The sequence below is a fragment of the Gobio gobio genome (assembly GCF_949357685.1).
Source record: "Gobio gobio genome assembly, chromosome: 10".
Taxonomy (NCBI): Eukaryota; Metazoa; Chordata; class Actinopteri; order Cypriniformes; family Gobionidae; genus Gobio; species Gobio gobio.
Window position 1 is genome coordinate 50,847,924 of NC_137116.1, and position 13,033 is coordinate 50,860,956.

General features: G+C 38.7%; 1 protein-coding gene across 1 annotated transcript; it reads left to right on the forward strand.

The window, feature by feature from the left end:
* The first annotated feature begins 827 nt into the window (after positions 1-827).
* plekha2 (pleckstrin homology domain containing A2) lies at positions 828-11,901 on the forward strand. The gene is made up of 12 exons (XM_079827856.1): positions 828-1,031; positions 1,683-1,832; positions 1,996-2,052; positions 2,138-2,186; positions 2,263-2,360; positions 4,777-4,893; positions 4,976-5,092; positions 5,500-5,568; positions 5,656-5,726; positions 5,859-5,922; positions 6,443-6,520; positions 9,038-11,901. Exons 2-12 carry the CDS (start codon positions 1,692-1,694, stop codon positions 9,323-9,325), a joined length of 1,149 nt encoding a protein of 382 aa, XP_079683982.1. The 5' UTR covers positions 828-1,031; positions 1,683-1,691; the 3' UTR covers positions 9,326-11,901.
* The last annotated feature ends 1,132 nt before the right edge of the window (positions 11,902-13,033 follow it).

Genomic DNA, 13,033 nt, shown 5'->3' on the forward strand with positions numbered 1-13,033 from the left:
CATACTTTCAATTCCCTGTAAGACCTAGTACATGAATCAGGTAATGGTAGTTATCCCAAAGGCAAAGCATAGCAAAACGAGTAGCCTACAAACCTGCCTAAAGCAGCAAACAGACAACTGTTTTCTGAGGAACAGGATTTCAGTTTTGCCTACAGTCAAAGGCTTCAAATTTCCTTTTCACTTTATGGGGTATTTTCTTTTTAAAATACGACTAGAATCATATTTATTTACAAGCACAAATTTTCTTAAATATTTTATAAATAAAACATTTGAAAAAAGACGGCTATTTTATTTGGGGTTATTCTTCAATAACGTAATGTTAAAACGTTTCACAATACAAAATACAGTTATGATTGGGAGTAGCTAAATGTAAATGTCGGCGCGTAATCTGAGGAGGTTGATCTCGCGCAACCCAAATTACATTTTGTCGCCTTTCGCACAGTTAGCCCTGTCAGAATCCCAATTATCCAAAACGCGTTTAAAACAAAGCACCGAAAGATTTTAAGATGTATTAACAGTTGTCATACTTCTTTTTAATATAGCTACTGGCAGAAGCTAATCGCAAATGGAGCAGATGTTCATCCTCAGGCGAATGCCATGGCCAGGTCAGATGATACGCGGTCTCTGACCGAACTGTAATCTAATTTAATGATTACTGAAACGTTTGAAAACCTCTTACACGTGTTAAACTGTAAAAACCTAAATATACAATGTGTCTGTTAAACGCTTGCCCGTTGCGTCGTTTCTGACGGCATCTACTGGGTTCCGCTTTCCGCATGTGAAAAAAAAATAAAGATCCACTACCGGATGCGTTTAGTTTTGGTTTTAACTCAACTTGCTGTCAACCCGGAAAGAGGCTGCGCTTGGGGCACAAGGCTCGGCTTTCTGCGCGGAGCTTTCATCTGTTTTCGGGGATAAACGAGCGCGCATTGTGTGTGTATTGTGTTCTGAGAGCGCGCTGAACAACACACACACACACACACACAGCGGAACGCGGATGAGTCACGAGTCTTAGGGATTCTGGAAGTGAAGTAAGTTGATATTAGGTGTGGCAGTTATGCGCATTACCGACTTCCTCTCCAAACGCTCGTAACACATTTTTCCATTGGGAGTTCATGAAAACCTGGTCCAGGTGAACCACACCTGAATCCACCTGTCATGAACACTCTGGAAACTTGTTTTTGTCCTACCCATGTTGGATTTACAGGATTCCCACGTTCATGGAAAGCCATGGACACATTAATAGTCATTAATTCTTTCTAGCTATGCTCAGCTCTACAATTTTTAATTGCTAAATATTCCTCTGTGTAAGTGCAGTCTCTGTAAAAAAGAGGCTAGTTCTGGTCTAGCAATCACTACTGGAAAAAAACGTAATTGTTCAAGAGGTGTGGGAACCCTGTATCAAAAGAGTTAAGACAAACAAATTCATATGATCTTTAATGGGCAGTGATGGATACTGTTTTATTATTATTATTAGGCAATTTGTTTGTAAATATGGTGTGAAATATACATATTTAGGGATTATCTCATTTGCAGTCGTTTGTGTGTGTGTGTGCACGTGCAATTATAACATCTGTTTATAAATCAATTTATTTGTATTCTCAAACAAAAAGAAAAGGGTTATTAATTACGGCAGGGACCCTATGTGTGAGATTCAGTGTTTTTTTGTGTTTTCTTTGTAGATCTGGGAGATGCCTTACCTGGACAGACAAAACCGGACCTGCGGATTCCTGGATATTGAGGAAAAAGAGAACAGTGATAGGTTCTACCGGCGTTATTTTATCCTGGATACTCATGAGAATTTTCTCCTGTGGTATATGGACAATCCACAGGTATTGCTCTTTATGTCCGAGTGCAGCTTTAATCAGATGTTACAGTAGGGCATTATAGAGGATTTTCCTATTTACCTTCACTCTAACCTCAAATTTGCATTAAAAAAAAATTGTAATCCTGTTTTTGCATAACTATTTTTGCCTGTTTGCTTTTAAAAAACAGAACCTACCAGTGGGAACAGAGTCTGTTGGGAGTTTGCGTCTCAGTTACATTTCAAAGGTATCATTCCACCATAACATAAAAAGAAACATTATTTTATTACTACTTATTTTCGGTTATTCAAATTTGATTCTCTTGATTGAAGGTTAATGAAGCATCAGGAAAACAGAAACCAAAGGCAGAGTTCTGCTTTGGTAGGTATATCATGTGGATGTTTTTTGTTTGTTTTTTTACCGTATCAATATCTAACCGTTGTTGTTTTTCTTCCAGTAATAAATGCATTGTCTAGACGGTACTTTCTGCAGGCTAATGATGCTGTGGACTTGAAGGATTGGGTCATTGCTCTGAATAATGCCACCAAAATTACAGTAAGTCAAGCTTTGTGCACACTCACTTCAATGCTGTCATTTTTTGGGTGTTCTTAGTCATATTGTATATATAACCTGGACGTTATCTGTTAATAAGCATGCTTAGAGCTTCTTGAAAATTAGTTAGAGATGAAAGATTATACATGGCTTTAAGGCACAATATGTACGATTTTTAGATTCAAATATCCAAAAACCACTAGAACGATGTTATATATTTTGTTGACTTGTGTACTTACATTATGCCAAATGTTTCCAAGAATGTCTAAATTCAGAGAAATAAGCAATTTTAACTAATACACAGACCGCGTTACCCTCGATTTCTGGTTTTATTTTGTAGAAACCATGGAAACACCAAAGACACTTTAATATATTATGTGTTTTATTAGAGAGGTGAGCAACTGTTTGGATACATTCATCAACAGAAAACTAATCATTGTTATATAGCTCAACACAGTTAGTCTTATTGATTAAATCTCGTTTTAATGATTTACAGTGAGTACCGTGTTTTACCATGCCTAATATTGATCTAATGTTAGCTCACTGCAGTGTGAACAAGTGTCTCATAGTAGCCGCCGAGTGAACACACAGAGTAGCATTATAACATAACATTCAACACACTCAAATGTGTGACTGTGGCATTATAAAAGCTCTGTGAAATCAAGGCGTCATCAAGCTACGCCTTTGTTTTAATAAGCGACCTCTTGCGGCAAAAAATTACATATTGTGGCTTTCATGCAAAATCAATATTTATCCCCGTTTCCACCGAAATTACCCGGAACAATTTATCCCAGGAACTCTTTTTCCATCAGACCTGCTGCTGTCCGCGTTTCCATCGCGGTCTACCGTTAAGATTAGTCCAGTGACATAGTAGGACTGCACGCGACTTTGCAGAGCCCACTGGATTTCCACTTGGTCTTCCGCAAATACACTTAAAGGGTTCACCCAAAAATAAAAATAATGTAATTCATTCCTCACCCTCATGGCGTTTCCCACCTGTAAGACCTCTTGTGTTGAAATCTGATGGCTCAGTACGGCCTGCATAGCCAGAAATGACATTTCCTCTCTCAAGATCCATTAATGTACTAAAAACATATTTAAATCAGTTGTACATGTGAGTACAGTGGTTCAATATTAATATTATAAAGCGATGAGAATATTTTTTGTGTGCCAAAAAAAACCTAAAGAACGACTTGTATAGTGATAACCGATTTCAAAACACTGCTTCATGAAGCTTCGGAGCGTATGGAATCAGCGGTTTGACACGCGATCCGAATCATGATTCGACTCCCTGATTCAATGTTCTCAGAAGCTTCATGAAGCAGTGTTTTGAAATCGGTTATCACTATACAAGTCGTTATTTTTGTCACACGAAAAATATTCTCATCGCTTTATAATATTAATATTGAACCACTGTATTCCCATGGACTGATTTAAATATGTTTTTAGTACATTAATGGATCTTGAGAGAGGAAATGTCATTGCTGGCTATGCAGGCCGCACTGAGCCATCGGATTTCAACACAAATATCTTCATTTGTGTTCTGAAGATGAACGGAGGTCTTATGGGTGTGGAACGGCATGAGGGTGAGGAATAAATTACATTATTTTCATTTTTGGGTGAACTAACCCTTTAACAAAGCCTGAACCTCGTCGTCGGTCCATCGGCCATATTTTTTAAACTTCATTGTTGATTTGAATAGCAAACGACTCTTACTGCACGCACCACAACAGACTTTTAGGTTGAAATAAAATGCAGCGTTAGCTCAACCAATCAGCATATTCAGCGCCCAAGTCCCACCCCCGAAAGTTCCAGAACTTTGAAAAAGTACTACCTCGCGAGCAGGGCCGTTTTGAGGGGGAAAGTTTTACCCGGAACTTCATTTAGACCCCGGTTTCTGCCGTCGAAACACACCGAGTACCACCCCAAAGTCCCTAGTTCCTGGGGAAATTTCCTGCGGTGGAAATGCGGCTTTTGTTTGGTTTGGCCAAACAAACCAAACTCTCAGTAACGCTCTGTTTATTTCCGGTCTCTATGAAGCCCCTGCTTCCGAAAAGCAAAATGTGCTCTGATTGGTCGGCTGGACCAGTGTGTTGCGTGCTGCTTTGAGTGTGTTTCAGCAGCACACTACTAAGACAACTCAGCCAGGCCAAGCCCCTTTTTTTGCATACACCTTGGGCGGAATTATTTACATGAGAAATATTGTGATGTGTACATTCCTGGAAGAAAACGCAAGACTACACACAAGGCGTTCCAGGGAGTTCAGAAACCGCTTACTGATACAGAGAATTACTCCCTTTGTGCTTTGTAAATTTGCAGACATTTTTCATGTTCAAACAGCAACATCACACTAGAGAAAGTTGAAAATGTAAAAAAGCATAACAGGTCATTTTTAATCAGTAAATATATATTTTTTAAGGTTCCCAAAGCCTCACCGGTGGCCCAAAGCTCTGATGTCACAAATGTTTCAAACCCAAATCAGGCGTATAAAACCGAAATTGTCGGAGGTGTGGTTGTGCACACGACGGTCCAACAGGTAATGTATTTGAGTGTTCTTTATTCATGTTTGTAATTTAGTTGAAAGGAAAACATGAACATGAATCTTTTACTTTCCACAGAGCGATTCTGAGGACGTCTTCACGAGTGAACCAGGGTCTCACGTCACTTTAAGAAGATGCCAGAGTGTGCGTCCAAATGTGGTGAGGTCTGGCTACTGTGTCAAGCAAGGGAATGTGGTAAGACCAGTGTCTTGTGATTTTGAGTATAATCAGTATTAACTTAGTTTGTCAAGTTAATTTAGCATATTGTTGGGCTTATGCAGTTCATAGTAATTTGTTTTGTACACTGTAAAAAAAATTCAGGTCTCCAATTGAACATTTTCTAGTGACCGATCACATCTAAATTTTTCAGCTGGCCGTGAATTGATGCAATTTAATTAACAGAAATTCAATTTGGCCAACTAAAAAATTTAGATGTGATCAGTCACTAGAAAATTTTCAATTGGAGACCTGATTTTTCTTTTACAGTGTACAATACACTTGATGTCCAATGTAACATCTGGGCCCTGCAAAACTACAAACACTGCTATAAAACTTTTGTTAAATTCATTTCGACATCATCACTGAATCAAATGTTCTTTCAGAGGAAAAGCTGGAAGAGGAGGTTTTTTATTTTAGATGACCAAACTGTGAGCTACTATAAATCTGAAACGGTGAGATGCCGGAATGGAAAGCTCTTTAACAGAATGCAAGTGATTAATATTTATTTCATGAACAGATATGTACACGTCTCTTTTTAGGATAAGGATCCGCTGCGCAGTATTCGATTGCGGGATGTGCTGAAAGTTAACGAGTGCCTTGTGAAATCAGGGTGAGAGTTTTTTTTCTTTTGGGTTTTGGTCACAAACCAACAAGTAGTTCACATTTATGGCATTTCTGTACTGGAGCTGTCAAGCTTTCAAAAATGTATTCATGGCATTATTAATTGTGTTGTTTGTTGTAGGGATCTGCTATCTCGTGATAACCTTTTTGAAATCATCACAAGTACCAGAACCTTCTACATCCAGGTAACATTTGGCTAAATTGATTTGATGATAATAATCAAAGGTATCCAGGTGATAAAAGGTATTAATTAAACAAATAAATCATGTTTGGGTAGGTGGACCACATAATGACACGGCTCATCTCAATGACTAGCATCCAAATCTGCAGCTGTGTGTCAATGTATTTTAAGATTAACTGTTTTTTGAATCGTCCTTGCATAAATGCTCTGTCACTCAAGCGAAACGTAAATAACTCATTACAAATGCCTTTCAAGCATGTCAGGTGTTTATGTGGCTCCTGTAGTGCTGAGGCATGGTGTAAATTCAAATGAGTTTATGAAGATCTTTAATCCTTTAATTCACCCAAAAATGACACCTCTGTCATCATTTACTCACCCTCATGTGGTGGTGTTATTGTTAACTAAAATAAAATCTATTAAAAACTGTATAGAAATAAATATTATATGAAATTTTTCAACTTAAAAACGTGAAGTAAAACTCTTCTTGTCAACGTAACCTGTTCATGTTCTGTGTGTACATATAGACAGACACTCCAGAAGACATGAAGGGCTGGATCAAGGATATTTCCTCAAAAATTGAAGACTTTAGAGGACCATCTAAGGTAGACATGTTTTATAATATGGATTAGATCACAGTCATCACTGATCTTGATTTTTTTGAGAACCAAGCAAATTGTACAAATAAGAGTATGTCATGGAAGAAGAAAACAAATACAGAAAAACATTGTATTGCATATCCAGCATATTTGGTATTGCTTTCAAGTTTGTACTTTCAGATATTGTATCCAAATATGTTTTGATGTCAGTTTTAATTTGTTCAAACATACAGTAGGCAGTTTTTCATTCCATCTGATCTGAATAATATACACTAATATACAAGAAAAGATTCTATATAGAACCATAAAGGGTTCTGTCAGGCCTTTTAGGGGTTCCCATCATGGGATCATTTTATGGATTTAGTATTAATTAATTCATTTTGTTTTAATTCATCTTTTATTTTGAATTAATGTTATGAATTAAAACACTCGTAAACACTTAGGCCACATCCACACGAAGCCAGAGCTTTCCCTATCCAACCTCCCCCCCCCCCCCCCTCGTCTCAAGAAATATCCGCGCACACACAGAACCACTGAAACTGACTCAAAACGATGTAGTATACATGCTAGACCAGTATGCGGCGCTGTTATTCTGCCACAGAAATACACTAAAAATTGAGAAGAAGAGTTGTGGCTAGAACAAGGGGGTAATCCTACACCCGGAAAGCGTACCTTCCATAGGGGCAGCCATTGTTAACCAAGCCATCACCTGCTGTTAGCATCCCATTGACTCCCATTCATTTTGGCGTCACTTTGACAGCGAATAACTTTACATCTGAGGCGTTTAAAGACTCCATTTGACCATTGTTTATTTCTAAAGAAACACGACAATGTATAAAAGACTCCATTACCTTGTATCTTACACTATCGCCCCGTAGAAGCCGTTTTTGTAAAAAATAGGCTAAAGATTGCATCATAACCACGCGACAACCGGCGCATAGTAGATAAATTATCGTATATCCCCGTTTAGACAGGATGCATTAACTTAAAATGGCGTGCTGGCGTTAAATTTTAAAATAAATAAATACTATGCAAAATGACAAAATTAATCAGAATACTTACCAAAAGTTGCCCCGCTCTCCGTCTCCGCAAGATTCGGTGATTCAGATTTCACTAGAAGGCTTGCCACTGTCAGACAGGTTGCTCACGTCACATCTACGTCCTCAAGCTCAGTCTGAGGCTGCGCCATACTCTCAGCCATCAGGAATGGGGGCTTCTAATTGACTTCACTTTTCTGTGGTGAAGTCTAAGGGGTCGCTGTGTCCATTTCTTTTACTGTCTATGGGCTAGAAGGGGTACTGCAATGATAGCAAGTGAGGCAAAATCTCACAATAAAATAACAATAAATAAATGTGCTACTTACCATATTGTGTTTTATTAACACCTAAACCTACCCTTACAATAATGCGAATACAGTAATTGAACGACGCAATATTGATATGCGCATGCCCAGTGCCCGTAGTTGTATCCCTTTCTAGTCTTTACTGTGCGGGATGTGGTGTGATAACATCACCGTTTCACAAAATATACAGCTTGGCTGTACACACATATCGGTTTCAGGTTCCCAAAACGTTGGATCTGTGTGGACGAAACGCTGAAACGATACAATTTTTTTACGTATACAGCTAAACTCGACTAGCCTTAATCACTAGAAAAAATATAAAAATAACGCATTATACATGAAAGTATTATGTAATCGTTTAAGACATTTCTTATATAGAACCTTTTTGCAATAAAGTGTTCTTTAAATTTGAGTCAAGAATCAGTTCTATCGATCTTATGCGCCAGAGAAACAAGCGCGCTGCCATCTTTAGAAATGTGTATTTGAACTTCGGTTTTTGCGGTAGCTCTGTATATTTCTATGGCATCGCTGTCGAAGAGTAATTAGCTGATGAAGTGGATTTACATATTGTAGAGTTAACGAAAGGTATCATGAGCATTGTAATGTTTGAAGCGGATGCCATAACAAATGTGAGTGGGGATATTTTAAAACAAGCGGTTCATTCATAAATCTTTCATGCTGTGAAAATACAAACCAGAAAGACAGAACACTAGGGCATTGCTGAAAAGGGGCGGGGCTACAGAAGGTCTATATCAGGGCTGTCCAAAGTCGGTCCTGGAGGGCCACTGTCCTGCAGAGTTTAGCTCTTACTTGCCTCAACACCCGTCTGGAAGTTTCTAGACCTGTTTCTAGAAGTGCCTAAGACCTTGATTAGCTGGTTCAGGTGTGTTTAATTGGGGTTGAAGCTAAACTCTGCAGGACAGTGGCCCTCCAGGAGCAGGATTGGACACCCCTGGTCTATATAGAACCCTACTGAGTGTAAGAAATTGTAATTATTAAATCAAATTAATACTATATTTTTATCACCATCTAACGTTGAATGCCTTAACATCACATCAGCTACAAAATGAACAATTATAGCTTCATTTTGTAAACAATTTTTCAATTCTCTCCAAAAAAATTTGCACTTTCCTAAAAACATACATGAGCATGTCTCATATTTATCTTCTCTTGATTGACAGTTCCGTTCTTCCGGCAAAGTCTTTTCTGCGCAGAGGAAGCCTCAGCTTACGAAGAGCTGCTCCACTGTAGATTCGTGGCAACCCTGGACCCCAGTGCCCGATCAGGAGAAGCATTCGAAGGAAGAGGGTCAAAGAGATGGGCCGTACAGTTCTCTCCCTTCACTCGCACACACGGGCCACGTCTCCCAGTCAACGGCTCGACAGCGACACCATTCCCAGCCTCAACCCGTTCCCAGTGACACAGACTTTTCTCACAGTCTTGACCATCTCCGCTCCACTGATGTTTAGCTGCTTTAATGCAGGGGTCTCCAAACTCGGTCCTGGAGGGCTGCTGTCCTGCAGAGTTTAGCTCCAACCCCAAATAAACACGCCTGAACCAACTAATCAGTCTTACTAGGGCCTAGTTAGAAACTGATTAGCGTGTTCAGGGGCCAGTTGCATAAACTAAGCCATTATGTTAAGACAGTGTCTTAAGATCTAGTATGAGCCACTAGCAGTTAGGCAAGTGGCATTCAGTCTTACTTTTCATATCAAATTAGGCCAGTCTATGTTTTTATGTAACTGATTTAAAAAAATGATGAACAGTCTTAAAGAAAAAAATGTATGTCTAACTTGTAAGACTAGTCGGTTTATGCAACCGGTGTGTTTATTTGGGCACATGGATAGTGTTGTGATTTTAGCCCCTTTGTTGTAGAGCTGCACGATTTCGGATAAATTAAAAATCACAATTATTTTGGTTAAAGGTGCACTATGTAACATTTCCAAATGTTAAAATATCCGAAACCACTAGGTCAGTGTTATATATTTTGTTCAGTTGAGTACTTACAATATCCCAACTGTTTCCAACTATTAGTAAATTGTGAGAAATTGCTATTTTAACCAAGGAACCGGGACGTGTGAGGGAGTTGCCTGTCGTTTGGCGTCAAATCTGCATTCCCCTCGGTTTCCGGTTTTATTTAGCAGAAACGCTTTACTCTCACTGCAGTGTGAACAAGTGTCATAGCAGCCGCCGAGCGAACGCACAGAGTAACGTCATAACTTCGTTTAACACACTCAGATGTGTCTAATGTGATAAACAGAGCTGTGTTACCTCATACTCATGACCAGAAAAGCGTCTGTGTCATAATAAAAGTCCCGCTGCTCGTGAGGCGTGTGTTGCCTTCATCTTATGAACAATCGCTTCATGAGGTGAAGACCACATGTCCCAAGATTCTGCGCTCAAACGTGGCGTCATCAAACTACACCGTTGTTTTGAACAGGCGACCTCTAGCGGACGGAAAAGTTACATAGTGCACCTTTAAAATAAAGCTCAATTCTCCCATGATCCTGAACAGACAACTAAACAAAATAACTTAATTAACTAGAGGTTCTGACAAAATGCTAATTGCTGCAGTCTATTTAAAAAATATTTTATTAACTTAAAATTAATTTAAAAAATCGGTTTGAGTGAATGATTCAATGACTCGCTCATAAAAACCCGCAGAAACAAAGATACAAAAGTTGTCTCTGGGGCGGTACCTTTTCAAAAGGTTCTTTTTAGGTACTAATATGTAGCTTTTAAGAAACCAGTGTGCACCCTTTAGGTACTGCACCAGTGACAGCTTTTGTACCTTTTTTTTCTGAGAGTGTTGAACGAATCTCTTGAATGAATGATTCAATGACAAAATGCATTTTTTTTTATCATTCACTTGTATGATAACATTCACAAACGATGTAATTGATACAATCTTTATTTGAAGCATTAAGTTACTTTTAAAAGGTTACTCTATTTTGATCGCTACCATAGACATCATTGTTTATATCCGAAATATAAACTTTACCCCAGTACTTCTATTGTAACACAGAAATAACGATACTGTGTGGAAGAAAAGACCGTGTCATATCAATACATGACAGCTGCTCTCTCTGTGATCGTACTTGTCAAAGGATTTATAATAGACATAGCCGATTCGTTGCCATTTAGGAGTAAGATCACGCAGGGGTTTGAATCAAAATGGCGATCTTTTATTGATCAATCGTGCAGCTCTACTTTGTTGCTTTTGTTGTTCAGTGGCGCACACGAGCGCTTCGGTCATTGCAATGCTGCTCACCCACTCTAAATGAATAGCTCAGCCAGAAATAACAATTCTGTCATTATTTACTCCTTCTGTCAAGTTTCAACAAGCACTGTATGGCAAGAATTGGGTAACAATTCTTCCAGGAAATATAATTTTTTTCCACATCTTTTGGAACAACATGAAGATAAGTGAATGAGGACAGAATTGTAATTTTGTCTGAACTATTCCTTTAAAAGAATGTGTCTTTTATTATGTAGGAATGTAAAACCAGGAAGGATCCGCTGGTTAAAATGTGTTCCATTTCTTTATTGATTTTCTGCAAAATGTCTTTGTTTTCACACATTGCTAGGGGGCAAGTGTGCTTCTTTGATTATTTGTTCTTCGTTTTTTTATCATAACTTTGTTTTAAATAGGCCTATTTAAATTTCTGGATTCAGAATCCTAGATTTTCAATGTGGTCTCAATTTTACGCACTTGTAACGTTACACTTGAAAGTGTTGTTGGTACGTCTGGTAGACAAACTCATTTTGAAGACATTTCAGTTTCATCATCACTAATGAAGCCGCTTGAAGGATTAGGGAAACTTTGACTAGACATTCTATGATGAACATTGTGACTGAAAACATATTTTCATACTGATTACTTTGAACCTCCTGACAATGTTTATGCAATTATTTTGCTGTTGTCGATGTGAATGGTACTAAAATGTCTAGGTAATGTTTCTTTTGCTTAAAATATTTTTGTATATGCATCTTTGCTTGATATGCATCATTGCTTTGCACATGAAATAAACCACCTGGTGAAGGAAAATATGCCTACGCCTTTTAGTCTTTGAAATTCTGACCTGCTGATGATAAACCAGAGAGATCTAAAAATGGGCGGAGCTTGGCGGCCAGTTGCCATGGGTCTCAGGCAAGTGGCAACCTCCCCTGAAGCCAATACGGAAGTGACTTAAACTGCAATTCATCGACTGGCTGCTAGAGACAGGCTCTAGAAGGAGCAGAATCTCATTGAGCTCCATGTTTAAATGCCCAACTTTACAGCAGAAAAAAACATGTTTACAGTCTGGTACAAATTGTGTTTTTGGTCTATACGGCTAATTTTGCCCTTCGTGACAACTGTGAGGGGGTCTTTTTTTTTTTTTAAACTCCTTCGTTTAAATTATATTAAGCCTTAAAGGGTTAGTTCACCCAAAAATGAAAATTCTGTCATTAATTACTCACCCTCATGTCGTTCGACACCCGTAATGGTGCGTTCACACCGGATGCGATTCGCGCGAGTGATTTACATGTTAAGTCAATGCAGAGACGCGAAATGGCATTCTGCGGCGCGATTCGCGCGAATGAGGCGGCGAGATTCGCGCGATTGAGGCGGCGCGAAGGACGCGAATTGAGTTGAAAAATCTGAACTTTGGCGGATATTTCGCGCCGCGTTAACCAATCAGGAGCTTGCTCTAGTAGTGACAACAATGAGGAGAAAATCTGTATATTAATATCTGTTTCAGACGATATGATTATCACTGTGATAACATTAAATGACATGAAACACAACCCAGTCTCTTTTTGTTAAATGCAAGTTTATGTATGATCAATAATACAAAAGTATAAGTAATGTATAACAAGCTATACATGAAATAAAGCAAACAATGCAGTCAAACATTCAAAGTCAGTGCTAGTAGGCTAACGTTACAACAGCAACGTACAGTTATAGCCTAAAAATATAAAGTAATGAAATATTTTTTCCAATATCCGTGTGTGCCTCCACGACGCATGCGCGAGAATATGACGCAGATCCGGCGTTCGGACACATGACCCAGAAGCGATTTGTTTACAAGCAGAGGAAGACGCGCGTGTCTAAGCTGTTGAATTCTACATTGATCGTGCTTTAGGTCTCGGCGTAGTTCTCAAAATGGGGCTTAAGTGTGCATTTTATGGATTCC

Bases quoted from the DNA above. Each gene is read 5' to 3' on its own strand.
- plekha2 (XM_079827856.1), top strand. From the start codon at position 1,692: ATGCCTTACCTGGACAGACAAAACCGGACCTGCGGATTCCTGGATATT. The intron at 2,361-4,776 runs GTAAGTCAAGCT...ATATTTTTTAAG, and splicing joins ATAATGCCACCAAAATTACA to GTTCCCAAAGCCTCACCGGT. The intron at 5,727-5,858 runs GTGAGAGTTTTT...TGTTTGTTGTAG, and splicing joins GAGTGCCTTGTGAAATCAGG to GGATCTGCTATCTCGTGATA.